This window comes from Myiozetetes cayanensis, unplaced genomic scaffold, assembly GCF_022539395.1.
Source record: "Myiozetetes cayanensis isolate MyiCay16 unplaced genomic scaffold, myiCay2020 scf1, whole genome shotgun sequence".
Classification (NCBI taxonomy): domain Eukaryota; kingdom Metazoa; phylum Chordata; class Aves; order Passeriformes; family Tyrannidae; genus Myiozetetes; species Myiozetetes cayanensis.
The window spans coordinates 121,231,091-121,258,815 of NW_026086604.1; the positions used below are offsets into that span (position 1 = coordinate 121,231,091).

At 35.1% G+C, this 27,725-nt stretch overlaps 1 protein-coding gene across 5 annotated transcripts in view; it reads left to right on the plus strand.

Annotated features, from left to right (window-relative positions):
* The window catches only part of SNX13 (sorting nexin 13), a 65,258-nt gene that overhangs the window by 33,197 nt on the left and 4,336 nt on the right, over positions 1-27,725 (plus strand). For 2 of the 5 annotated variants that reach the window (XR_007628618.1, XM_050312438.1), the window contains exons 9-24: positions 120-203; positions 2,584-2,722; positions 3,229-3,317; positions 3,966-4,065; positions 5,612-5,805; positions 7,288-7,392; positions 8,845-8,977; positions 9,711-9,748; positions 13,968-14,037; positions 16,626-16,798; positions 19,160-19,267; positions 19,959-20,069; positions 21,355-21,516; positions 22,752-22,823; positions 24,693-24,838; positions 26,604-26,672. Coding sequence is in view for 4 of the 5 variants with exons in the window: in XM_050312438.1 (XP_050168395.1) it covers positions 120-203; positions 2,584-2,722; positions 3,229-3,317; positions 3,966-4,065; positions 5,612-5,805; positions 7,288-7,392; positions 8,845-8,977; positions 9,711-9,748; positions 13,968-14,037; positions 16,626-16,798; positions 19,160-19,267; positions 19,959-20,069; positions 21,355-21,516; positions 22,752-22,823; positions 24,693-24,838; positions 26,604-26,672 (1,793 nt within the window). In the remaining variant the exon portion in view is untranslated. The remainder of the gene's footprint in view (positions 1-119; positions 204-2,583; positions 2,723-3,228; positions 3,318-3,965; positions 4,066-5,611; positions 5,806-7,287; positions 7,393-8,844; positions 8,978-9,710; positions 9,749-13,967; positions 14,038-16,625; positions 16,799-19,159; positions 19,268-19,958; positions 20,070-21,354; positions 21,517-22,751; positions 22,824-24,692; positions 24,839-26,603; positions 26,673-27,725) is intronic. The other 3 variants (XM_050312444.1, XM_050312464.1, XM_050312453.1) reach the window with 2 other exon arrangements.

The window sequence follows — 27,725 nt, forward strand, 5'->3', positions numbered from 1 at the left end:
TTAAATGTTTTCTGTAATTACAGTTTTTTTAGTTTCTACACAGTGATTTTTAAATTGTTGCAGTTATATTAGCATAATGAATAAATGTATGACATGATTTATTATCCTTTGTTTTTCAGGAAATCCTCTCCCGAGGAATTCTTCTTCCATTAATAAACCAGCTCAGTGATCCTGATTATATTAATCAGTATGTCATATGGATGGTAAGATTTAAAATGTTTAAAATTAATGCTATTTCCAAAATGTTTTCATATGAAGATTTACCTGTATTCCCTTTAATCATGGCACATAGATACCTGGTATAAAAGTTACCAATGGATATATGAGCAAACAGTTAACTTATGGCTGCTACATCAAATTTTGTACACCCACACATGCACTCACACTCTGTCTATATTATCTACACTCTTCATTGTGATTGTTTGTCAAAAGTTGCCTGACTTTGGACAAATGTATGACAAAGTGTAAAGCTGACTCCACTGACTGTTTTACTTGGCTGTTTAGGAGATACGGCAGTAACTGTGGAAGTTTTCCCTTTTCAATTTGTCCTTTAAATCTTAAGAGGACTCAAGAATGAAAAGCAGTAAAATTTATTTTTTGTTTTCTGCTAAGGAATTCCAGGGCAATTGTTTTAGCACTATTTGTGGTAACCCTTAGTAATTGAACTGAATGGGAAGAAATAAAGCCTTTACTTTAACTCCCTAGTGCACCTGCAAAAAAGCCCACAAACTTTAAAAAGTAGTATTATCTAGTAAAGTTAACATAAATAGAATATTCAGGCTGATTTTTTTGCAAAGCGAGTTAAAAGTTACTCTTATAGTTTATTATCCTTTAGAGTTCATGAATCAAATTTAATTTTTCTTTTCCCAAGTTCTCTTATTTTTATTCATGTATTTAAGTCTTATAGTGTACATTCAAATACTCTGCTGAAAATACCCTTGCATTTCTAAGTTCTTATGTATGGAATTATGGAATGAAATCAAGTGTATGTGTACAATGTTCCTTTACTCCAGCCTCCTCCATTTCATGTGAAAATTTGCACACTGCTATTTTACAGGAACCTAGCTTTAGTAAGAAAAAAAAATTGCTCATATGGACGAGACTTTTCAATTTTTGATTCCACTTTACTCCTGTCCGTGTTCTCTATTTGTAACTTGGCCATGTCCCTTATTTACTAAGCACTGCCCCCAGCTGCATCCAGAGATAGAATTATGAGTTTTTTACAAAGCTTTCTATTACCATGGTCATGTCCCATATATTAATTTTCAAAATTGCTTTTTGAAATGAGGAAGTAAATGTGCTGGGGGAAAGATAAGGAAAAATAAATACTTTCAAAAATTTAATGTAAGTCTTATGAAATGAAGATTGTTGCAGAAATTAAGATCAGAAGTTGAGATGACTGAAATAAATCCTTACTCCTTTTGGAATCTTTGGCATAAAATCAGATTTGAATAAAAAAATCAGTTTTTGAAAAAGAGAAGTTTAATTCCAGTTTTCTAGGCATACAACAGTTTGATATTAATTCTCTTGCAATAAAATACAAAATTAGAAGTTAATTCCAACTTTTCTCTTCACTGTGAAATTCACATTTTTACAAAATGTTTGAAGTTCAAGTATTGCTTGAACTGTTACTTCTAAAACCAGCTTTCTGTGGAGATTTTTCCATTAACTTTGATCAATGGTATCCGCTCTTCATTCTCTCTGCTTCGTGCAGCTCATGCCAATGCACTTCTGTGGTACAGACCAAGTATTACATTTCCATATCAAAGTGAGCATTTATAAGAGATGTGGGCGAAGTGACTTCTTTTGGCTTCAGATAATAAAGACAACATTAGAACTTAACCCTCAGCACCTGCATGCAGATGCTGTAAAGCTGCCAACCTTCCCCTGGTCTCCATGCTGCATTCACAACACAGTTTCCAGTGATCTTGGCAGCACAGCAGGCTTCCTTCACTCACACAAATTCCTTTGAGTCCCTAGAGCAGGTTCACTCTATGCCAATAGTGGTAAAATAGTATGTATTGAAATAGCTTAATAATATTTGCAAGGCTATCTGAATTAGGGATCCAGAGAAGATATTAATTCAGTTATTTTCCTTTTTTTCCCCCCACACCTCTGTAGGTTATGATTACATTATAGAATGTTTTAATTCTTTTTGTAATTCTGTATCTTAAGGAGCCATAATGTTGGAAGCCTGTACACTTGCAGGAGACCTTAGAAAAGCTGAACTTTTTCAGTGGTCTCACAACTGTCTGCCTGCTTAGCTAAGGAGATAGGTAACAGCAGAATGAAGTTGATTGGGTTTTGGAGAAAATCTTCATTAAGTAGGTTGGTGGACTTTCCATGTGTCTGTGTTTTACTTCTTGAAAAGAGAAAGTGATAGTGTGAAATAGGTTTTCACTGTGTATGCTTTTTCCTTCTTAGTCCATGTAAAATTTCAGTATCAAAAGGAATGTTTAGAAGCATCAAAGAGCTTTCAAAATGCCACTTTGCAGTGCTGTATCAAAGTAATTCACGTAATGAAAATCATGTTGTGTGCTTTTAGCTGTTTTACATAACTCACAGTGTAACACTGTGTTTCAGATTCGTGATTCCAACTGTAACTATGAGGCCTTTATGAATATTATTAAATTAAGTGATAATATAGGAGAGTTGGAAGCAGTGAAAGATAAAGCAAGTGAAGAACTGCAATATCTTCGATCTCTAGATACAGCGGGAGACGGTTAGTGCTGCATTGTTTTGTGAAATATGAAATGCATTTGCTAGCATGATCTCTGAAGAATATTCCAAAAATTTAGAAATGATGCAGTGTAATATAAAATGTTTTCTTTAAAAAAATAAATAAATTACATGTGAAATGTTAAAACTTAAATTTTTGTAAGTGTTTCATTGGTTGGTGTGTTTGATTCTTTGTTTTAAATATAGACTATTTGGTTAGGTAAGTGTATTTATATTAAATCAAAACTGAATGACTGGTGGTTCTGAATTTCAATAGTACTTTAGTTATCAATGGGTAGTCAGTTACCTATTAATCTGAAAAAGGGAAGAGAAAAGTATTTTTTGTTCACTTCCATCAATAAGGTATTTAAACTGAAAAAACCTTCTCTTTGAAGGTGATGTGTTTTGTATGTGAATTGTCACTTTTTTAAATGGTATTTTTAGAGTATTTCAGAACTAGTGTTTATTTACTCATCTGCATTGCTTAATCCTCTTTGGTTTTGCTTTCAGATATCAACACTATAAAAAATCAAATAAACAGTTTATTATATGTTATGAAAGTATGTGATTCAAGAATTCAGAGGTTGCAGTCAGGAAAAGTAAGTGTTCTAAAATGTTTTTTTAGTTCTGAAAGAGTGAAGTTGCAAATGACTGACTAGTTGTTCTGTTTGCTTGTTCTGTAATTTAAGGCTGACAGACTTGGTATGTTTGACTTCACTTAGTTTCTTGACTCTGTTAATTGGACCTAGATGTGGCTTCAAGATAATATAATATTGGACATACTGACAGCTAAAATGATAAAGGATTCTACAGCTGGACCCAGAAGCATTACTGTAGTATCAAGAAATGTCATATTGACAAAAGAAAGTTGGACAGAGATGAATTTAAGTTGTAGTTATCTGCAGCCCATCAAATGCTGAAATTAATTCTTCTTGTAAATTAATTTCCTGCTGGTGTCACTGTTGGCTGAATTGACCTGTATAGTATTACAAGAACAGTAGTATTAACAGACAACTTCTCATCTAGCAGAATAACTGTAGCCCATGTTGAAGGCAAATAGTTATGAGAACGTGACCTTATAATCTAGATCTTCACTTATTAGTGGTTGTGAAAATATCTAATCATTGAAAGGCTACTTTATTATCTGTAATTTTTTTTTTTAATCACATTTGCTTTGTGGTAAGTAGAAGTTTTAAAAGCTAATTAAAAAAATAAAGCCTATGAACACACTGAACTGTGTCTTACAGGAAATAGATACTGTGAAACTGGCAGCAAACTTTGGAAAACTTTGCACAGTCCCTCTGGACCATATTTTGGTAGACAATGTTGCACTACAGTTTTTTATGGGTAAGTGTTAATTTATCTGTTCTATTTATGAAGAGTATACTAACTCACAGGGCTGTATGCTTGGAATTGCTAAATGTCATTAAAAAGAATATCCATGTTTGTGGTGATGGTTCTTTTAATGCAGTAGATGGAAATACATTACAACAGAGAGGAAACAGTCCAGGAAGTTCCAGGAGTGTGTGGAAGATAACTCCTTGACACAGTTGGTGAGGCAGCCAACCTAGAAAGGCGCCAGTCAGAACCTGTTGTTTGCAAACAGAGGACTTGTGGGTGATGTGACAGTTGGACACTGTCTTGGGCAAAGTGATCATGAAATGAACACCCTCAGCCAGTTTGAAGATGACACCGAGTTGGCTGGGAGAGTTGATCTGCTGGAGGGTAGGAAGGCTCTGCAGAGGGATCAGGACAGGCTGGATTGATGGGCCAAGGTCAGTTGTATGTGGTTCAATAAGACCAATTGCTGAGTCCTGCACTTGTGTCACAGCAACTCCACATAGTGCTTTGGGCTGGGGGAAAAATGGCTGAAAATATGCCCAGTGGAAAAGAACCTCGGGGTGCTGGTCAACAGCTGCTGAACGTGAGCCAGCACGTGCCCAAGTGACCAAGAATGCCAATGGTATCCTGGCCTTGTATCAGCAATAGTGTGGCCAGCAGGACCAGGACAGTGACCTGTACTTGGCACTGGTGAGGCCGCACCTTGAATCCTGTGTTCAGTTTTTGGGGCTGCCACTACAAGAAAGACATTGAGGTGCTGTAGTGTGTCCAGAGAAGGGCAACGGAGCTGGTGAGGGATATAGAGCACAGGTCTTACGAGGAGCGGCTGAGGGAGCTGGAATTGTTTAGCTTGGGAAAAAAGGAGACTCAGGGGAGACCTTATCACTCTGTACAACCACCTGAAAGGAGGGTGTAGCAAGGTAGAGGTTGGTCTCTTCTTCCAAGGAACAGGTGACAGGACAAGAGGAAATGGCCTCCATTTGTGCCAGGGGCAGTTTAGATTGGATAATAGAAAACATTTCTTCACCAAAAGAGCTGTCAAGCACTGTAACAGGCTGCCCGTGGAAGTGGTGGAGTCACCATCTCTGGAGGTATTCAAAAATGTATAGATCTTCACTTATTAGTGATTGTGAAAACAATCACTTTCGCAATCTTAGTGGCATGGCTTAGAGACACGGTTTAGTGGTGGACTTGACAGTGGTAGGTTGATGGTCTTGAACATCTTTTCCAGCCTATTCTATGAACCTGTTTGTTAGAATTCCAGTTTGAACTTCCTCTTTGTTTGTATCATGCTGTACAAGCCTGTTATATTCACACAGTAATGATGGGTTCACTTTTTACATATGTATTTGAGGATTCAGTGTTTAGTTCCTAGACTTTGCTCTCAGTTTTGTTTACTGATTACCACCAATCTGTATATAGTTATTTTTTTATTGACTCTGTACCAGGTGTATAACCAGATCCTAGAGTTCCATGTGTAGTTAATGTCACGGAGAATTCTTATTCTAAGATGCACAGCTAACTACGATTGTGTGGTGTCTGTTTTCTGCAGATTACATGCAGCAGACTGGTGGCCAAGCACATCTGTTTTTCTGGATGACAGTGGAAGGATACAGGGTTACGGCACAGCAACAGCTGGAGGTACTTCAAAGCCGGCAGAAAGATGGAAAACATCAGACTAATCAGACCAAGGGTCTATTAAGAGCAGCTGCATTTGGAGTTTATGAGCAATATTTATCAGAAAAGGTAGGAATAACTTATTCTTGCATTGTTTGGCGTTTATTCTTTGTACAGATACTTCTTTGATAGTTACAGCTAAGTTAATATGAAATGGTTGTGATGTAGCACAAGTTGTTTACCCATTACATGTAAGTTATTGTGTATCTTCTTTCTCTCTCCTTATGTTAAGCAGTAAGAAAATGCCGTCCTCTTTCTTTTTCTCCTTCTCCATTTAAAAGGCTCATACTGCCACTGACTATCCAGTCAAATGCTCTGAATGTGTTCCTCAGAAGCTGACTTTCTAGAATAGACAAACTGGAGACAATGTGAAGACGGAGTAAAAAATACCGTCTCTTTTCATAGGCTGCCCTTTCTTTTCCTTTAACTTTGCCCTCCAACCTTGCCTGTCCCCTTGGAGCCCCGTATTTGTCTAAACTTGGATTAAGATTGGGTTTTCAAATGAAATAACTTCCTGTGCCTCTCTACAACTGTCTGTGTAAATTGCTCAAATATCACCATTGGATATCTTCCAATAGGCAGTAATGTATTCTTCTATGAAAGGAACTACTAGTCAACTTGTGTTAACAAAGCATCTTTGTTCTAAATTTGTGTGTGCATAAAAATCACTTCTCACTCAAAAGCTTCCTTCAAGAAATTATCCCTCAAATATCTAGTTCTCTTTCGACATAATTTCTTTTACTTTGTTTTTTTCACTTCAGTAGTCTATCATCATGGTGGTCTGTGCAGAACTTGCTCTTGAGCTGACTGCTCACCAACTTGAAGTCAGAAGCCACCTAACACTAGCTCTATTCCAAGCTGATAAACTCAGCCTCTCAGCTATGCTATCAAGTAAGCTGTGCTGAGTCTGGTTCGGTGCTGGCTCTCTGTCTCCGATATAGAAAATGGGGAAAGCGTGTGAATTTGGGCCCATCTAAAAGAATTCTTGATGGGCAGTGATTTGAAATGTAATACCAAGGAATGTCTGGGAATCTCATAGATGATGTTTGCTACTAGCATGCTGGTAGCTGTGGTAGGGCCTGCATGAAAAGTTACTATGTTTACAGTAACCCCTCTGGAAACTGGCAGAGTTGAAAAACTGTTAGCCTTTCCTCAGACTTTTCAGGACTTCATCCATTTACTTTCTAATTGGCTTATTCTTGATTTCTGAATCTAGATCTTTCTATTCATAAGTAAGTAAAATCTGGTTTTAAGTCTTAGTAAATCTGGTTTATATACTGCTTCAAAATAGTATGCATAAATTGTTTTTGAGGCAATTCTTAGTGTTTAATTTTGAGACTTCTAAGTTTAGATACACACTCTGAAGTTAATTTGGGGGGGAGGATGGGGTCTGAATCCTGTTGTATGTTCTACAGAGTTAATAGAGATTTTCATCAAGAAGTAGTTTAGTTAACTTTAAAGAATTGCAGCATTGGATTGGATTTTTTTTTTTGTGAAAATAGAACTTTCTTATTTTTATGCTGCAAAAGTTGATTTAGATCTCTATGACAGGCATCTCCGAGAGTTAATATTGATGACAACTTAGTAGCAAAACTTGCAGAAACACTGAACCATGAGGATCCAACACCTGAAATCTTTGATGACATTCAGAGAAAGGTATACTCTATTCATCCTGTATTTTGTAAGAACCGTTAATGGTATAGGGTATTAGACATGGTTACAGACACTGAAAAAGAAAAAAATCAAATATATAAAACTTGTTTTACCATTTTTCTATTCTATAAAAATCACACTCTAAACTGTCAGCTTCTACTTAGCCCATGGTTTTCAAAGCAATAGACAGAAAGAGTAGATATCCTGTATGAAATGAATTATGAAGCACAATTTAGAATGATAGTATTTTTATTTGTGTTTATGCAACAATTTAAGAAACATGCCATGTGTAGAATAACTAGGAGATTCAGTTTTGATTCAGTTTTAGCTCTCTTTTTCAAAGGTTGATGTGATGGTCCCATATTAAATTCTGTATCTCTTTCCAGAAGTTAATTTGACTGGTCTGTTTCTGCAAACCTGCCCAGTGTAGGAGTCAGAAGCAGCAAGTACTGAAGAAAACCCAGTATTTTTACTACTTGCATACATAGACTTTATCACTCAAGTCTAATATATGTATTTAAAAAGGAAAAGTGAATGCTTAATATTCTCACAGTAACTTTGATACCCAGTCTGAGAGGTTTTTATTTTAGGTCATTAATTTAATATTCTCATTCATACTAAAAATTAGTGATATGAGCTGTAGAACTTAGAACAACAGAATAACACTTAAGGCCCACATATAAGACTTACGGAAGCACCTTGTGAAATCTGTGTCATTCGAAGTTGGCTACAAGGACAATTTATGCTGAAGAGCATAAATTTCTCATGTTACAAAAGACCTGCATGAATTGTTTTTTTTTTTTCATTCTTGCCAGGTATAGCACTTGAACAGTGTTCCATGAAAAAAAAATCATTAAAATATTCTAGAGGTGACATGAGTATCCAAATAATATGAATTAATTTCTTCTATGTATAGATACATGTGTGTGTGTGTATATGTATATATACTACATAGGCTATGTAGTTACATTTTTTGAAGTTGTGTTATTAAATCTTCTGGAGTGGAGCAGTACTGTATTGGCTAAAACTGGCAATTGTCAGGAAGGTAGCATATGGTGTTTTCCTGCCCATCCGTTCCCTCTTCTCCCCTCTTGCCCTGAGTGTTTGCAGCTCTATCTTTATAGTTTATCAACAAAGAAAGACTCAGAGATAACCTGTTATGAAATGGATAAAGACCAAATATGTTTATAGTGCAAGTGGAAGGGTTAAGAGGAGAGGATGAAAGCATTTACAGATGTTGTGCCACTTCCCTTCCTATGTGTGCAAGTCTAACTAGTGAGATATTTTCTGTGTTATACGTCTGGCACAATTAGCTATTGTAACTGTTCCATTAAGAGTAAGTCAGAGACACATACACAGAGATACATGTTGTTCAAGTAGAATTTATGAAAAGTAGTCTGATTAATTAAACAATGTTAGAAGTGTTTCTGAAGGTGGCATTTTTGTTTCAATAAGGTGTATGAGTTGATGCTGCGAGATGAAAGGTTCTACCCTTCGTTCAAACAGAACGTGCTGTATGTGCGTATGTTAGCTGAGCTGGATATGCTGAAGGATCCTAGTTTCAGAGGATCAGATGATGGTGAAGGAGGTGAGCTCTATATCTCTAAGGGCTGTTTCCTGGGACTGTTCTTTTCTCTGCTTTAAAATGAAAATAAGAAAATTATCCACACTGTTTTTAAGAAATTAAATTGTTCCTGTGGTGCCTCTGATATTTAAATTAATGTTTCCTCCTAGTGCTTTTGTGCATAAATTGTTTTGGAACTGAGGGTTTTCTCTGTAGTAAGTTTATTAATCTCATATAAATTTTTGTCAGGTCTCGGTAACAAGTGTGTCACTAAACTAAATATGTAACTCTTCTATTTTTTTTTTTTCAATTACAAAATATTTCAGACTTCTCAATATGTTGGGTTGTTTTAATATATAACTTTACCCTTCATCTGGAAATAGAAATTGAAAGTATGTAGGAGATGTGGCTTTTTAAAGAAAATAAAATCATTGTTCTTGTAACTGAAGTACAAATCCAATGGAAATTGTTTTAACTATGAAACTCATTAATGAAGCAATGTCATTTGGAGATGTAAACTTGAAAAAAATGTTATCTGGAGTATTTACTTAGTATCTGTACCTTTATAAGCTTACATTTCTTCAGGTATCTTTATTGGAAACTTGAAACAGTTGTATATTGGGTGCACCAGTTTGCCCAGTACCACAGTTTTCCTTTATTTTCCATACTGTTTTGTCCATGCAGTTTGTGTGTGGCCCTACAACAGGGAAAAAACTTATAACCTTTTTTTCCCTTTCCTCTTCCTCGTTGCTCCCAGAATCTTTTAATGGGTCTCCTACTAGCAGCATAAATCTGGTAAGTGATTGGATTTTTTGAACTTTTTTTTCTCCTCAACAGCTCAGAAAATGTTATAAAATAATTTATGTACATTAGAGGTTTTACTTCACTGCAGTTTAATTTCTGAAAAAGTTAATCTGTGCAAAGCATTCTCTCTTATCCCTGTTTGGTTTTCTTAAATAGAGATAAATTTGGAGTTAGGTAAAAACAAATCGTTTGAAACAGAAATCTCAAAGGATTAAATTCAAACAGACTGTTAAATGAGCCATTTAATTAGATTTTTGTAGGATGGTGTGGGGTTTTTTTTGTTTTGTTTTGGGTTTTTTGGTTTTTTTTGTTTTGTTTTTTTTGCATTAGGACTTGTTTTGGAGACGTGAAAGTGTCAGTAGTTTATTCTGAAAAAGTATCTTTGTTTTCTAATGTGACCAATTTCAAGTTCAACTTTTGGTATTTTTTTTTAAGTGATTCTTGACTGTGTCAGTTGGTCAGAACTTTTTCTTTGAATGTACCAAAACCAAAAGTCTTATACAGTTATTTTAAAAGCAAAATCACAAAAAATTAGTTTTATATCCTACCCTTCCTCTCAGTTGTTTCTTCAAACTGTGTAGCTGAGCCACAAGGTATGCAGGGTTCAATTGAGCATATGAGAGTATGTTTTGAAACCTTTTAGTTTTATAAAGATTTACAATCTGCATGCAATTTCCTGGCTTATTCATAGACCCTTATAGTTCATTCTTGGAAAATGCTGTAGCTCCTTTGGAGTTCCACTGCATTGATTAGATCATGCTTACATGCAGAAGAATAAGAGTGTATTTTTTAAAGGAATGTTAAGGAAACTTAACATTAATGTAAATGTGTTTCTGTGGGGAGTTTGTTTCTTTGTGGGGTCTGGGTTTTTGTGTTCTTTGGGATCTTTGTTGTTTTAGTTTGTTTGTTTGTTTCTTTGTTTTAATTTAAACTGGGATTTTTTTCCTACTCTTTTCCTCTTGTTTATGTTTTGAAATGGAAAAAAAAAAGGGGGAATTGATTAGCTAATACAATATTAGCTAATACAATTTATGCAAACTCCTGATAGATGCAGAAGAAAAAATTAATTTAGCCATATTTTTTACAAATATCTCTTAAATACTTTTTCTAATAATGATCTGATCAATAAGAGTTATATTTTATAGATGGAGATTTGTAATTGTAGTGGCTTATCTAGCTAGTGGTTATCTGCTGCTTGATTTCATGTGACTTTCCCAGCTAAGATAGAAACTCTTAAAGCCTTTATCAAGCACTCTTGCAATAACAATAGATATTTGCATGGGACACTTCCAAGTCTTGATTTTTGTTTCTGTTGTGAAAGGGGTATTTATAGAATACTACATTTGTTATTTTTATAAAGAGTGAAGAACATTTTAACAGCAATGCATAATAAATTTCTATTTATGCAGAACTGCTTTTGCTTTTCTGTAGTGTATATTGTTCAGGGTGTTCAGTGCTTTCACAGGTGTTTGAATAGTGGTAGATTAGTTTCTCCTGGCTGAATTCCATGTCAAGAGTAAATTTCTGTACACATAGTTTAGCTCCCTTGTGTTAGTCTGTTACATGAAGAAAAATAGACCTTGGAGAGGTTACTTCAAAGGTCAGGGAATTTCTGTACTTGTAGCTAATGACAATGTATTAAATAAGATTGAGTTGTGATGTGATATTTTTGGGTTTTTAATTAACTTGTGTTTCTGTGAATATAGGTAATGGCAAAGATATTAGATCATATTAAATGTCTGTGTGTTGTGTTATCTGTTCAGGTTTCAACCTTTTCACTTGCTTGTATTAATTGTTGCTGTACAGGGCCTTAAGACAGCAGTCAAGTGTTTCCTAAAGTTTCTATTATAAAATACATCACCTGCAGTTTATACTTTCATGGGAAGAATTTGGAAGAGAGGCTCAAAACTATTTTGAGGAAAAGTTATTTTACAAAAATATCTTAATTTCTGCCTTTTAATTTGGCTCATTAGTCTACTGTATTAAACCAGTAGGGCGCATTTTGAGGGTATATAACCATTGCAAATATTTATAGACTCCTCTAAACGGATCCATAATGGGATCTTTACATATTGTTTTTGCATTGAGTAAATAGAAGAAGTTACATAGCTGTTACCTATCCAAGACCTTGAAGGGCAGAAATGACTGGGTTGAACTTCAGGCACTCATTACCGTATGTCAGCTTGAACCCTGTTCAGTTATCACAAAGAAAACTGAACTTGAGTGACAATGAGGAGAAGCAGGAAAACAAGAATATAACACTTTTAAAAGAATATAACACTACCTTAATGTTGGTATTTTGTAGCAAAGAAAATATTTGAGGAGTTAACTGTTACTTGCCTTCTTAATGTTTATCAAATTCTAGAGCTTTCAGAATATCAAATACTTACCCAAGCTTCCACAAATGCCTGCTGTTTGCCAGTCTCAGGTGATACTCTGCTCCTAAATTTGGACACTGCACTATAGTGCAGGGCACCTTACAGTGTCACAGCTGTCCAAGAGTGACTCGCTTGAGAATGGCCTAGGTTGGAGAAGGTCTAGTCCTGTGTCCAACAATGGTCAAAAGAAAGGGTAAAGATTAAAGGAATAGCCCACTTACGGTGATACTTTACCAGAATACTCTCCAGCATCCAGTAACTTAGAGATTTGGGAGTTCTTGAGGTAAAGATGATGTCTGCTATCAGAATAGTTTTGCATTAATTCCTCTGTTCTACCATTCAACAGACATAAACTTTTAGCACTGTAGCATGCGGTGGCAAAACAGATTTCCCAAATAAGCTTTTCTTTCTTCTATCTTTTCTCACTCTGGGACTTCAGTAGTGTAAGTCTACAAGGTGAATGATACTTAGGAGACTCTTTACTGTAATACATATTAAAGCACAGTTTCTATGTTCAGACGATTTTAATTCTGCCTTTTATTCAGTATCTAGACTTTATAACAGAAATGTTACATACCTCATCTTCCATAGTGAGGGCTTAGGCCAGAGGCTGATTGAGGTTGTTGAGGCAGAGAAGAGCCATTCCCTGTAGAGACCTAGAGGAGGAAGGAGTTGAGTATTGTGTTGGGATATTGTGGAGTTGATAAAGATTCAGATTCTAGAAGAAGGGGCAAGAACAGAGTCTTTAAATACTTTGTTTGCAAGTTGAACTTATCTTTTAATTGTAAATACATAGACTGTTTTATGTTTAAGGAAGCAGGAGTTTTGGAAAGTGGATTGATATAGGTTGAGGTTTTAGTTTGACATAGGCGCTTCTACCCTGTAATGCCCATTGTAGGTAACTTTTTGTGGCAAGTCACTGTTAAACTTGCTTGGTTAAATGATAAAAGATAGAAGATAGCTGTATTCTTTCTGAATGTGTTTCTTTGGAGAATTTTAGAATTTGGGGGTAAAATATATAAAGTAGCTGGAATCCCAGTGTCTGTGAATTCTACTTAAGCAGTTCCAGCTGGTAATTTAAGATTAGGATCACATGTGTAGTGACCCATTCAATAAATTTGAAGAGCTTTATTATGTTAAATCTTAGTAACCAAATATAATAATTTTATATAATAGCAAAGCTTCTCTGAAAGACCCATTGGGCATTTTTTGATCCCAGCAATTACTGAATATGGAAAAGGGGCATTAGCCAGCTGAGAATGTACCTGTTCATTTTTTACAACAGAAAACATTCCTGAGAAGAATGGTTGCTGGATTTCTTACATGCAGCAGAGAATCTATTCAAGTTCTACTGCACTGTAACTTTTATGCAGTGTTTTAAGTCATTTGAAAGAAAACAGAATGGTATAAAAATAAAACCAAAAGGTCTGTTATACAACATCTGTATCTCCCCAGTTGTTTGTGACCTTTTTTTGGTTTTTTTTCCTTAATGCTCAGTAAAAGACTATTTGTAGCCATACTTCCATTAGAATTGAGATATCAAACTAAAGTGGCAAATATGTTTGATCAAATATGAGTGATCACAAAACTATGTGTGCAAATGATAAGGGACATGAAGGGCCTCACATTCTGTAAAAAATAAAGGCTTTGGTAACCAGGCAGTACAAATGCTTATTTGCATTGTTACAGTGCATTAATCTATTCTGTTAGAGTAGTGAGCTGAAAGTTTGAAAATTAAGTAGACTAATCAAAACACATCTCAAATGAAACATATCTCTGATCTTATTTTTTTTACCCATTTTTCCTTCTTCCCTTTCTCCCCCACCCTACAGTCCTTAGATGACCTCTCAAATGTCCCTTCTGATGAGACAGTTCAGCTCCATGCATACATCTCAGATACAGGTAAGTGAATCTGTTATGATGTCTGCTTACTTGTTTTCCACAGGCCCTTGAAATCCTAATCTTCTCTTTTTTTTTGACCTCATAAAACATTTGAATTCATATTTTCCATTAAGTCCTTGTAAGGGAAATCTTTGCAGTATTTGTGCTGCAGGTGGTAGACTATATGTTTGTACTTAAAAAGTGATTTAATTTTTGTTGTTTATAGTAGTATTATTATTTATTACTACTTCTATCTCCAGAGAATCATTCATTGAACTTAATATTGAGTAGCATTTATTTTAGCAATTACTTAAAGAAATTCTTGAAGCCATCTCTTTCTAGTCATGCAATTACAATTCTTGACTGTTTACTTCCCTTACTATGATATTTTTCCCCTAATTTTTGTGTTTTCTTATTGACATAATTTAAGGAAATTACTTCAGTCTTTATAGTGGTGGCATTTTTAGTTATCTTTTAAAAAATCTCAGATAATATTTGCAAATATTCTAGTTAAATGAGATTGGGTAATTAAATTGTGAATTAAATTTAATTGAGCTTCAGATTTTTTTTTGGTAGATTTTTCTATGCAGTAGGCTTTTAAATATGTGCATTTATATAGTGCACACATGAGCTGTGAACAAGAATTCAGCTACTCAACATTTTAATTAAACTGTTATTCCAATCCAGTATGAGAGCACTGTGCAGTCTAAGTGTCATTGTGTCATTGTAGTCCTCAGAGAAAGGGAAAAATAATGTGAAAGTAAAGAATCACATTTTGTTAAGAATCACTTTTTTTGTTAAAATGGTATGTGATACCTTTCTCAGAGTTAAACTTAGAAGTTTTTATGTTTTGACGTAAGAAAATGAGGTAAACTTAGAACCACACAAATGGTAAAATTTGTAGTCTTGATGGCAGCATGTATTGATAACTATCAGCTTGACTGTGAATCCATAATGCTCCCATTGGAACAGGGAACACGTACAGATTTGTATTGTAAAATAGTATTAAACTGAGCGTAATCTTCCTCTTCACCTCATGCTTGAACAAGAAATACAAGTCCCTGCTTTGGCAGTAGGTGCATCTTTCATCTGTGAGCAGGCTCTTCCTCTGCCAGTCACTATCCTTTACTGTTCTTGTGGGATGTGTACAAACAGGATTTACCTCTGTGTGCTTCAGGACTCACATTGTCTTGTGTTGCAGAATAAATACTTATTAAGAGACTATGACATAAGGGGCAGCAGGACAGCTTCTTTCCTTTTCTGCCATTCCTGTCCTGAAGCAGTTCTCCTAAAGGTGCAGCTTAGCAGTGCCCCTGAGATGGGGTCTGGTGATTGCACGGCAAAGTGGTCAATGTGAATGTAGAGGATAGGGCTTGGGCCGCGTCTGTGGGGCTGGGGTTTCCTGGCTCCGTTCTCTAGGCAGTCTTGGCACCATCCTGACTCCTGCTCCTTCCTCTTGGTGTTCAGCACTTGATATTCTTATTCTAGAGGGTAGATGTCAAAGAGAAGATGATGCTCTGTGCCCACTGTGCACCTTTCCGGTATATAATTTTGGCGTTGTCAGCAGCTGTCAGTATCCTATAGGTGCACCCTGGCTGCTTAGACATGAGTGTTATACTTAAGAGGGGTCAAGATTGGAAGCACCACAGAGGATGAAATTGATGATTTGTCAGGAAAAGTATATTTTTTGGAGCATGGCTGCCTTGAAAAATTCACAGACCGTGATTAAAAAGTATTTTCATCTAGCCACGGAAAGATTGTGAGTACTGGATATTGGTTCAATACTTAGAGATACAAGATGTAACCAATTTAAAACATACATTGTAAACAATATTGGTTCTAGGTTATTCTCTAGACTAAATGAAAAGTTTTGAATCAAACTGTAGTGGGAAAATTCTGTGATAGAGGAATGTCCAAGAGGACTTAAATATTTAATGAAGATCAAAAAGAGGCTTGCGTCTATTTCAGACAGCTGTCTGTATTCTTTTCATTTATAAATCGACTTTTCCATAAAATGTGTGTGTATGCACAGAGAATATATAATATATATATATCTACAGATACATGTCTCTGTGTGTAGATTCTGTTAAATAAATTAGTGTGGGGAGTGTTTTTATCTTAGAGTTAATAACAAACTGCTGATGCTAATAACAACACTGAAGGCTTGCAGTTTGCTGTAATTGTCTTAGAGATTTTTTTGATGGGCAGACTTTTGCAATATGATTAGAATGCTTTGCAGATGGAAATTTCTTCTGGTTTCCACAGTTGACTTTCATTCCCATCTTGAGTTCTTTAGGTTCAAATATTTTTTAAAAGATCTATTCACTATTTTAAAGTTGAAATTTTTTTCTGTTTGTTTGTTTTGCATGTCATTGAAATTTATCTAACTTTAAAGCTGCTTAATCTTTGTTTAAGTTTACATAATAAGTTTTTGGAGAGTGTCACTTATACAGTATTTTGGATAAAAGGATAGCTTACTCTTCTTCTTGCATGTCCATTTTTGTCTTTCAAGTCTGTCATTCCAGACATTTCTTCACTTCACGTTTGTGTCCTTTCGTCTTCCTTCTTTCTGTTTGTTCCTTTTTTATTTTTGTTTTTAAAACTACTAGTCTATGCTGACTCTGACCCATATGCTGTGGCAGGAGTGTGTAATGATCATGGCAAGACATATGCCCTGTATGCCATCACAGTCCATCGGCGAAATGCAAACAGTGAAGAGATGTGGAAGACATATCGACGCTACAGTGACTTCCATGACTTTCACATGAGGATCACTGAGCAGGTAATTAATCTCATAATAATCTTTATAGGTGCTTGTTTCCATAGTTTAATAACCAGTGACTGTTTGATTGCTCTATCAAAAGGAAATGGAACTTAGAAAGTTTCCTCCCACCACCTTCCTGCTTAATTTTACTTTAAAATGTCTGTATGGAAGTCGTATTGGTCTCAAACAGTTATGTATTAAAGATTAAGAAACAACAACAAAAAAAAAAAAAAACGTAAAAAAAAATTAGGAAATAAAAACTGAGTTTGGGAAATAGGTATTTAGGTTTTAAGTTAAGAATTGGTACGGTCCCAAAAGGGATAGCTGCTAAACAATCTGGCTTTTACTGCTGTGCTTGTATTCTTAGGCTTTTAACCCTCCTAAAATGAAAAAAGGAAGAATATAGAGTTGTAATTTACCAGCTGGTACAAAGTAGAACCTGCTGATATGAAAAAATTACGAAAATATAGTGCTTTTAAAAGGAGACTGAAGTACTTTTAAGTCAAGCCTTTGGAGAAGTCAGATTTGACTGCATAACCTTTGAACTAGTCAGAAGTGTCAGTTTTATATCCCTTTACTCTGTTATTAATAAAGAGGCCTAGACAACAAATTCTGTTCTGGTAGGTTAGCATTTAAAAGTCACAGCAGTAATAAAATGGTAAAGGCTTTATTGAAAAAGCAAACACATTGAATATTTGGATTAATTATAAACGAAGTCCGACTTTCCTTTGAATCTGTGATGATCTTAGAGTGCTGCCAATAAATTTGAAATACCAAACTCTGCACTCATTCAAACTGATTTTTCTTTTAATTGAATTCACTGTTTTGAAGAATCCTGGATCTTACAGGGAGTTAATGATCTGCTGTTATGGGGCAGTCATTTAAAACTAACCTAACTGCAAATGACTAGAAAGAAACGGCAAAACCAAAAATGTTCAAAATATGAAGGCTCAATATTTGTTGTTCCTAAATCTGATTTCTTTGAATTTCCAGAGAATAGAAACATTATCCTAGAACACTAAGATTGCAAAAAGCAAACAAATTCCTGTGATTCTGTGTAGCAAAACTTCCAAGAGTTTTGATTTGTCTTGACAATAAATAGACATCCTTACTGTCTTGTGTGCTTGTCTGAGACATTTTTATTGACATGTTAATCGGAAGGGTTAGAATCATTGATTTAATAGGAAGGGGAGGAAATGTTTATGTTTTTCAGAGAAAACAGATAGTTGATCCAAAATGGAACTGAAGTTAGCTATGTATAGTATCCATATGAGTTTTTTTCCTAAAGTACTGAATAGATTCACACCAGTGATTTTAGTCAGTCATTTGAAGTAGCTACCTGTATTTAAAATAGAGGCTGTTAATTGCTTACCTTGCTTCTGCTTAGATACAAGTCTCCAATTAAAAACTAGACCATATTCTGTTCAGTTATTTTCCCACATGACCTACTTACAATGGAATGGGATTTGTGAAGTTGGAAAGAGTTTTTTGGTGCTTCCTACAGACCATAAATTTTATATGAGCCTTGTAACCTTACAAAGTTTAATGATGCAAGAAGAGATCTTGCAAGGACTGAATGGAATCCATCTCATTAAATCTGTAATTTTATGTTCTTTTCTGGAGAGAAGATGCAATCTGTTTCTTAAAGGTTGTTTCTTAAAGCCTAGATACTCTGTGTTTCTCTCTTTACCGCTATAAGAATATTATTAATTACAGGAAGTCTGGATATGTGGATAGTCCTGAATTTTCAGGCTTTGTTCTTGTCACTTTTTATTTTTGTGCATTGTACCAATTATATTCAGCTTTCTTAAGTGTTAGGGCCTCATCTTTCCCTGCTGCATCCCCAGAACTGCCATTCTTTCTGCAAAACTGGAACAGTGTCAACCATTGCCAATCACCATCATTAGCTGGAGAAAGGGCACAGGTGATGCCACACTGAGCATGGTACAATAACCTATGTGTAAGCTGGGTGCTGCCATGTCTCCAGCAGTGAAAGCTTTATCAGGATAGGCATGGGAAGAGATTTTAGAAAGATTTACAAGTTCCCTTGATGTAGTCTTGTAACTCTAATTTCAGCCCAAATAGCAATGATAAATCTTGAGCCTAAGGCTTTTGCACACTGTATTAATCTGTATGTCAAAAGTGAGTATCACATGTGAGTTCAGAAGTTAAATTTTGCCCTTGAAAATCTCCTGGGAGTTTTCATGCATTTGTTGACCGTGTATCTTTCACTTTGGCTTCTCTGAGGATTCTGAGTGCCAGGCATGATGCAGACATTTTTTTTTCAGGTGTTATATGATTGAATAGGTGAAATAATGGCCTTATATGGAGATTTGAAACTCTTGAAAACAGAACCAAAAAATCTTCTCTTTTTTCTAGTTTGAAAACCTTGCAAATATACTGAAACTTCCTGGCAAAAAAACATTTAACAATATGGACAGAGAATTTTTAGAAAAGAGGAAAAAAGATTTAAATGCTTATTTGCAGGTAAGCTGTTACTTTTTTTCGGCTCTGTGCTTAGTTGGAATTATTAAAAAAAAAAAAAAAAAAAAGCTGTGTTATAGGTATACAATCCTTAATAGTATATCATAAGAACTTGATATTGTCTAATAAGTTTGCCTTTTCTTTGCTGTTTTGGTTTATTCTCAGCCAGTTCTGTCACAACTTTTCTGAGCTGGTGAGGTTCCAGTTGCGTTGGTTTTGAGCTTTACACCACTGACTTTCTTCATTAACACAGGTGTTTGTGGTCACTTCCTCTTGTGCTGTTGCATAAGGATTACTGTGGCATAAGGATTTCTGTTGCACCCACTTTGGTGGTGTAGCAAACTACACAGCTCCTTCATTTACATAAGGCCTGTGTCAGCTCAAGCAAAGGAATTCAGTTGTCTTACTTCATAGGGACTTCCTGGTCATTTTGCATTAAAGTATGTTGACCAACTCAATGAACACATTAACAATAAATAATGAAGATGAGTAAAATAATGTTAAATGCTATAATGAACACAGGGGTTAAAATTATGGGAATTACCAAGAAGCCCGTTGCTTCAATCCTGAGAATAGTGTAATATTGGAATAAAATCTGAGGAATGAATGAAAAAATGCATTGCAAAATGCAGTGTCTTTGTTTGTATCTTGTTCATTATTTATTAAAATAACTTTTAAAACTTATTTTACTCAGCTCTTGTTAAATCCTGAAATGATGAAAGCTTCTCCAGCCTTAGCCCATTATGTGTATGACTTCCTGGAGAATAAAGCCTACAGCAAAGGGAAGGGGGATTTTGCGCGGAAGGTAAGAATGTTTTGCACTGTCAAAGGAGCTTTAGAGCATTCCTTCATGCAATGATGGCATTAAACTGACAAGTTGAACTGATATTAAGCAGCTATATAGCACTTCGAAAGCAGCTTGCAAGTGAGTTGCTTTAGTACTTTTGAGTGGCAAAATGTCCAAGGACTCATGGAAACAAAAATTAACATTTTTATAATGAGTAAAAATCTTTTTGTATGACAAAGAAATAAAATTTTCAAATTGGACATAACACCAAGACAGCTCTAAAAGTGTGTTGGTTGCAAGTTGCTTTCTGTCAGACACCTGTGATTTATTTTTATTGTAGTCTCATTCCTTCTGGTTTCTTCTTTCAGTTCTTTACTCTGTATTTGCTGCTGTTACCAGGCTTTCCACTCTTCAGCCCAAAAGATATGTGCTTCCCTTCAGAAGTATAACCATCCAGAGTCATTGGTCAAATTCAGAGCTCAGGGCTGTGCGTCCTCTCTGTTAAGCCACCAGAACTCTCTTCAGACAAGTGATTCTTTGTTCAGTTGACCAGTTTATGTGGGCATCTGCTTTGCAAATGCAGTAATTTCTAAACTTTTAGTGATTTTGGTATAAAAAGCATCTGTGACACTGTTGTCACTTCAAGTTGTTGTTCTACCTGTATTCCTTAAATATTTAACAGTGAAACAGTTAAATATTTATCAAGGTTTATGTAATGGCCGAGTAAGATGTGATTTCCAGCTTATGAGATTATTTATAAGCTTAACTTTTTTTAAGGGCATCACAATAATATTTGTGCCTCTTTTGGACTGAATTTAGAGTATATACTGAAAGAAAAGTTGTAACAGTTTCTATGGAACTACTTTATGTTTTTAATTATACTTGCCATGATACTAAAGCATATTAATCCAGTGCTGTTTAAAAGAGGCATGTTTCAAAGATGAAGAGTTGAAAGCAGAAGTGAAACATCTGGAAGTAGAAAGCTTGGAAGGGAGAAATGGTATTGAATGGAGAAGAAAAGGAAAATAAATTCAAGCTAAGAAAAGCCAAGGGATGGGAAGTGGAAATGACTCAGGAAAACATCTGTTGAAAGATGTAAATAGCTACAGTAGGGTTGTAAGGAATGAGAACTATAAATGGAAGTGAAGCTAGAACTTTATTCTGCATTCTGTAATGAAGTTAAATAATTTGAGTTTTCTTTTATGTTATTGTTCTCTGGCACGGTGTGATACTTCTCATAGTGTATTAATATACTAGTGTCCTCATAGATTATGCAATTCTGGTTAAACATCTTCCCCTTCAGATGGACACATTTGTAAACCCACTGCGTAACTCTATGAGAAACGTATCAAACGCAGTCAAGTCTATCCCTGACAGCCTGGCAGAGGGAATGACTAAAATGTCAGACAACATGGGTAAAATGTCAGAGAGATTGGGACAAGACATAAAGCAATCATTTTTCAAGGTAAGAAAATATTGGTAGTTAATACATGCAAGTATATTAATAGAAGATTCACTATTGACTCACTTAAGCCGATGTTATATACTATAGAGTCAAGTCATTAAACAGAAAACCAATCTGGTTTTTACCTGCACCTTTTTCATAAGGTTCAGCAGTCATTATACTATGGTTACGGAGATTCTCTTTGCTATTAAGTAAATTGTTTTAAGATGGCATCTACAGACTGTTACAGTGATCCTTCACTTAATTCAATGCAACCACTTGAGAAGAACATGAGATTCACTGATTTTCTTATTTTTTAATGAACCATTCTCATAAAGCTAATTGCCTGCATCTGCTGCTTTCATGAGGGGAAAACAAAACAAAACAAAACAAAAAACCACCATGTATTTTGAAACTTAGAATAGGGAGATAACCTCTTTTCTGCTTACTCCTTGCTGAATTCTGATTTAAATTAAATTTTCTTTCTGTTTTTCCAGCCATCTTTCCTCATCTCTTAAATTTCTAAAATATAATAGCTTAGAGGTGGGGTATGCTAGCATGGCATGCCATCTAGAAGTCCTGTGAAAGTAGTAATCTTCATAACATGTTCATCTTCCCTTTGTTTCTCTTGCCTTCCTCTTTCTGTGTGTAGCTGTGAGGTCTGTGGTCAGGAATTGTTCCATTTTGTGTTACCAAAGCAGTTATATGTGACAGGTGTATAACAGCAACTGAAATGAGTGAGTTAACCCTTAAACAATGAAAGGGAATAATAAATCAGTAGCTGGGGGAGGTTGGTGGGGCTTTTTTTGTTTTGTTTTTGTTTTTTTCCAATTCTTGTGGGATAAAATTACTATCTCCGAACTTTTTCATTGCTGGTAACTTCCCTGGTGTGTGACCAACAGTATGTCTGCAGTTATACTCACGGGAAAGACCGTGGCTAGACAGGACTTAAGATGCATAGGAAATGCCAGAAGTAATATTACTCTCATATGAGTTTTTAGGTGGGTTTCAGTTGAAGCATTGGACACTTGAGAAATGATGTGTATTGTCTTAAAGAGGTTGATAACTTTGATAGTTATAGGAGAATATCTACAGACTTGATTTTTGGTTTTGGAAGGTGAAAGGACTGCTGCATCTTTTGGACTTTTGACCAAAATGTTTTATTTTCATAACCAAATTGCTTATGAAAATTTATCTGATTTATTCATACTCCAAAGTGGTTTTTTCCTTCATGAACATAACCTTTTTTATTATAGGTTCCACCTCTGATCCAGAAAACCTATTCAGATCCTGACCATTGCCGTGTTGCAGCGCCAATTGATGACAACGTGAGTCTGACATTTGTCCTTTCAAAGTTGGCACCTCTGAAACCAAATAAATAAATAACACTTATTCTGTGTTAAACTACACTTTTTATTGTTTTCTGACATTATACCAGGCCCTTACAAACAGTTCTTAAATTTATGAAAGTTGAATACTTGTAAAATTAACATCTTTGTTAGTACTGAAATGGTTTGCACAACATAGAATAACAGTGAGAGTGTACATACTACTGCTTCTGTGTTTTGTGGTTGAGGAGTTGGTTTTGGGGTTTTTTTCCCTCCTCCCTCCAATTTCTTTCTGTTCAAAGATAGTGTGGTACCAGACTGTTTGCATAATTTCAACCGGCATTTAATGGATTCGATTTCTGATGAGACCTTTTAAAGAGCATTTGTTTCATGGATCAAAAGAAGTTTTTGCTCTGTTGTTGTGGAAGGAACCTTTAGAATGTGTTTCTAAATAATAAACTTTTAGTATATGGACACTTAAAATGTGTAAAGTAGTAATATTAGCAACTTGAAAATGAAGTTTAAGCTCCTGGTGTTATCATAAACTAGTGTATTTTATTATTGTTTTGATTGAAACATTGATCATATATGTGCAAGCAATTGGGAAAAAACCTTTTATCTCTAAGTAGGACAGAAAAACCATAAGATTATCAGTGATTATATGCAATTTGCTATGGTCATAAATCTGCACCTGCTCTGGCCTTCATGTTTCGGGTTCTTTGGTCACATCACAGCGTTTCAGTTTGTCTTCCTGTACATAACTGCTATGAAGGCTTGGTAGATGTATTTTTCCTCAGTTAACATAGCCTTAAGCTCTTCTGGATTTTGTTTTTCCACATTATTTTTCACTAAGTAATACTGTATCCACAAGTTTGTACTTACAACCGGAATTAACCATCTTTGATACTTCTGGAACTTCTGTTTTGCTCAAGCAAAACAAAAAACTATAATTCTAGTATATGAGCAGCTTCTCTGTAAGTATTTAATTGATCTTCTGATTATAAGCTACGGTTCTTGACAGTTTTTAAGTTAACATATCAAGTGTTACTTAAAGGCAGATTTCAGATATTTTAAAACCTTTTAGCTCTCAACTTCTCTTCTAAGATGCGTTGCTCACAACTTCCAGTCACTAAGTTAGACCAAAATATGGCAATTGGAATGGAATTTTACATGGAGAAGCAGTACTGTAAAAATGAGCTATGGATCTGTACAATCTCCAGCTGGGTTATGAACCCACTGTCTGTCTCCAGGTGTATGTAAAGATGTCCTTGTGTAGTCCACCAAAATAATAATACTAACATGTTTTTTGTAAAGTAATCTGTGTAACATCATCTATTAAATAATAAAATTATGATACTTTTCCTTATCTCCAAGCATCAAAGCACTTGGTAGCTATGCAGGTTAGAACAATACCTAAATAAAAGGCAGGTCATTGTAATGCAATGTCATTGTTTTTAGTATCCATAAGAAAATGATGCCACAAAAAAGAAAAGCTCTTTCCAGAGTTTTCGTGTTAGGCAGTTGGAAGCGCAGCAACCAAAGGAAAAGATTAGGGACCATCTCTCTCTCTAGGACATGTATTAATTTTACTCAACTTTTTTGATAACTGTTGACTTTTGAAATAACTATTTCTTCTTATTTTAAAAATTCAATGTACCTAAGTTTATCTTTAATTTTCAGTCTTTCTTTGCTGTTAATGGTGCTGCAGATGATTTAGGGAAAATTTCATTACAGTAAAATGCAGAGCAAAGTGTTTCTGTCATTGTTGTGCTTATACTGAGGCATGTGACCTGTCATGTAGCCGCTAAAACTGTAGCTTTCTTTTAGTGAAATAAAAGTTTACTGATTTTTTTTTTTCTTGGTGTTCAGGTGGATGACAATATTCCACTGAGAGTAATGCTCCTTCTTATGGATGAAGTCTTTGATTTAAAGGAAAGAAATCAGTGGTTAAGAAGAAATATAAAAAATCTGCTTCAGCAACTTATTAGAGCAACATACGGTGACACAATTAATAGGTACTGCTTTTCTTATATTGATCAGTTGTGTGAGTGAAGCTATGTAGTCTGTATCTATAAATCCTTCTTGGTATTACTAAATTATTGTGTTTTAAACCTGCATGCATTCCCCTTTGAAGAGGATCAATAAAACAAAGACAAATGTGGTGCAAAATGGAGATAAACATTGCTGAAAGACAAATTCTAGTAACTCTTAAATGCTGGAGAACTTACAAAAGAGCTTTCACGTACCAACAAGAATTCAAATTTCTGAAAACATCACTTAATACTGATGCTTTTTGCCCTGTGTTTTACTCTGCACTTTTTGTTAATATATTATTTATTACTTTTGGCACTATTTCTGCTTACATCTCTTTCATGCTACAAATGATACACTGGCACTATCAAGTTATACTGAGTTGCTATGTCAAGTTTCTGCTCTCACACTTTAAAAGATGCAAGGGGCCAAGGAAAAGGGCTGTTATGGGGTCTGTTCTGCCCCCTCCATTTGCTCTGTAATCCACATGTACCCTCATTCATGCAAATGCAAATCTAGTTAATAATGCTAAATAAGTAATGTTTCTTGCCTTCAGCTTAGAGATATGCAGTTTCCAGGATTGCCCTTCTAGTAATTTTTTTCTGAAATGTAAACAAAAATATAGAAAAAAAAATCTAGATGGAGATTTAGCACTGCATTGTCACTTTGGATTTAGTGCTGTGAATCAAACTTAATTTCTAGTAGGTGAGAAGGAGTTTCCTATTACTTTTTATCATGACATTCTTAGCTGTGTCATTACTTTTTACCCTTCACAAGTATATTTGTGACATGTTCATCATCACTGTTAAACATATAGACTTGTGGTACCAGTAGGTACCATGTAATAAAATGTCACTTGGTCTTTCTCAAAAAATCCCTCTTGGACAGGTGACAACTACCTTGAAACCTCTGCTTCCAAGAAAATGCTGCCCTGTTGAATGAGACTGAATATTTTTTACTGTTTCCAGATTGTAGATTAAGTAGCAGAGTTTGTGAAGAGCATGCTGCTTCCTTATTGGGGAGATGGCTGCAGAACTGTTTCACTTCTGCATTTGGAGTCATTCTAGATACTCATGGCTCCATCTGCTTCAGCAGTCATACCTTGTCCTGGCAAGTTCTTGGGATTTAATGGCATTCTGCAGCAAAATTGTGGGTTTTTTGTCTTAGAAAACTAAATTCAAATTGTGGTTAGGGATACAATCCCAAGATTATGGTGATTACTGATGCATATATCATTTCTATGAGCATCCTAGATTTGGATATAGAACTATGTGTGTATGTGCTGATGAATGATCAGTCTATATCTCCTGTTAAGGGTTATGAGGTAACTGTGTACATAAGTATGGTATTTTGAGATTTTGAATAGGTCCTTTGTTTACAGAAGCAGAATTTGGAGTACTCCATGAAGAGGAGTGCTCTACAAGCAAACCAGTTATCTAATGCTGATGGGAGATGCAACATCATTTTTCCAGCCAGCTTCATCATCATACACTTATTGAAAAAGAGAAAAGCTTCACCTTTAGGGAGTGATCTTAGATTTTTTTTAGGGAGTGAGCTTAGATTTTTATCTTGAGAACCACTGATTGCCTTACCTATCATAGAACCATAATTCCATAATTTATGGAATTGGAGAAAGTTGAAGTTATAGTTTGTCTGTCCTAGAGTGCTCTTCAAAGTGCTTCATTTGTATGTTCTCTGTTCTAAAAGAATCTAAAAATTAAATGAGGGTCTTTGTTCCTTTGATTTTAGAAAAATAGTTGATCATGTTGATTGGATGACGTCTCCTGAGCAAGTAGCAGATGCAGTGAAACGCTTCAGGTATGTCTTTTGTCATAGATGTTAAATGTGAAGTGCTTGCCAATTGATGTCTAATATCTATGTATCCTTCCTATTCTTCTTACGTGAGGAAATTATTATTACTCCAGAGAAGACCAGTTGTATCATACAAATCATACACTGCTTTTTACCTATGTTAAATGAGAGAAAGTAATTGTCATATGAAGAAGAGTATTTCTGAGTTTTCTCCTCTACCTTACCAAATTTGTTAACCAGTCTAGAAGAGTTAGAATATGGATATACTTAGGAATTCCATCATTCATCCCTGCTGGATATAGTGTCTTGTTTGCATTGATGAAGGCATGTACATGCCTGGATTTTAAAGGCAAACAAATAGTACTAAAAGAGCCCTAGTTCTAAGATAATACATTTCACATTGGGCAGGTACAACAGAACTGAAGTTTGAATTTGAAAGTACCAAAGGCTGTGTCTTTCAATTTCCTAAAGGTCTTCTACATTGTGGTTGAGAAAGTTACCCACTTTTTTTTTTTTCCCTCCATAGTTTGCTGGGGTTTTTTTGGTTTTTTGTTTGTTTGTTTGTTTGTTTTTTGTTGGAGTGAAAGTCATAAAGTAGGGTTGTGTATTCACCAAAGGGTCATACCGTTACAAGTATTCTCATATTCTTTAATTAAACTGAGTAAGAAAGTACACTTTTTATTCAGAAAAAGATTGTCATTCACTGAGGAGAAATAGCTTATGAGGCAGAGACAGGTCTTTTTTATTGGTCTTTATACTACACTGAAACCACTTGATCTTAGCTTTAGCTTCTTGATCAGCTAACTAGTGTCAAAGATTTGATGAAGCAATTAATAATCCTAAGCCTAGAGTCTCTCTCAGTGACAATAGAGACTGATGGATAAAAGCAAGGCTTAGGTCTATTTTATGTTAAGAAGTATATGGTACTGGAATGGTTTTGGTGTGTAATATTTTATTTGAATTTTATGTCGTCCGATTCTTGTACTAAAAAAGTATATGGTAGCTACTAATAGGTTGAGTGTGTTGTACTACTTGCTTTTTATTTCTTCTTCACCTTTT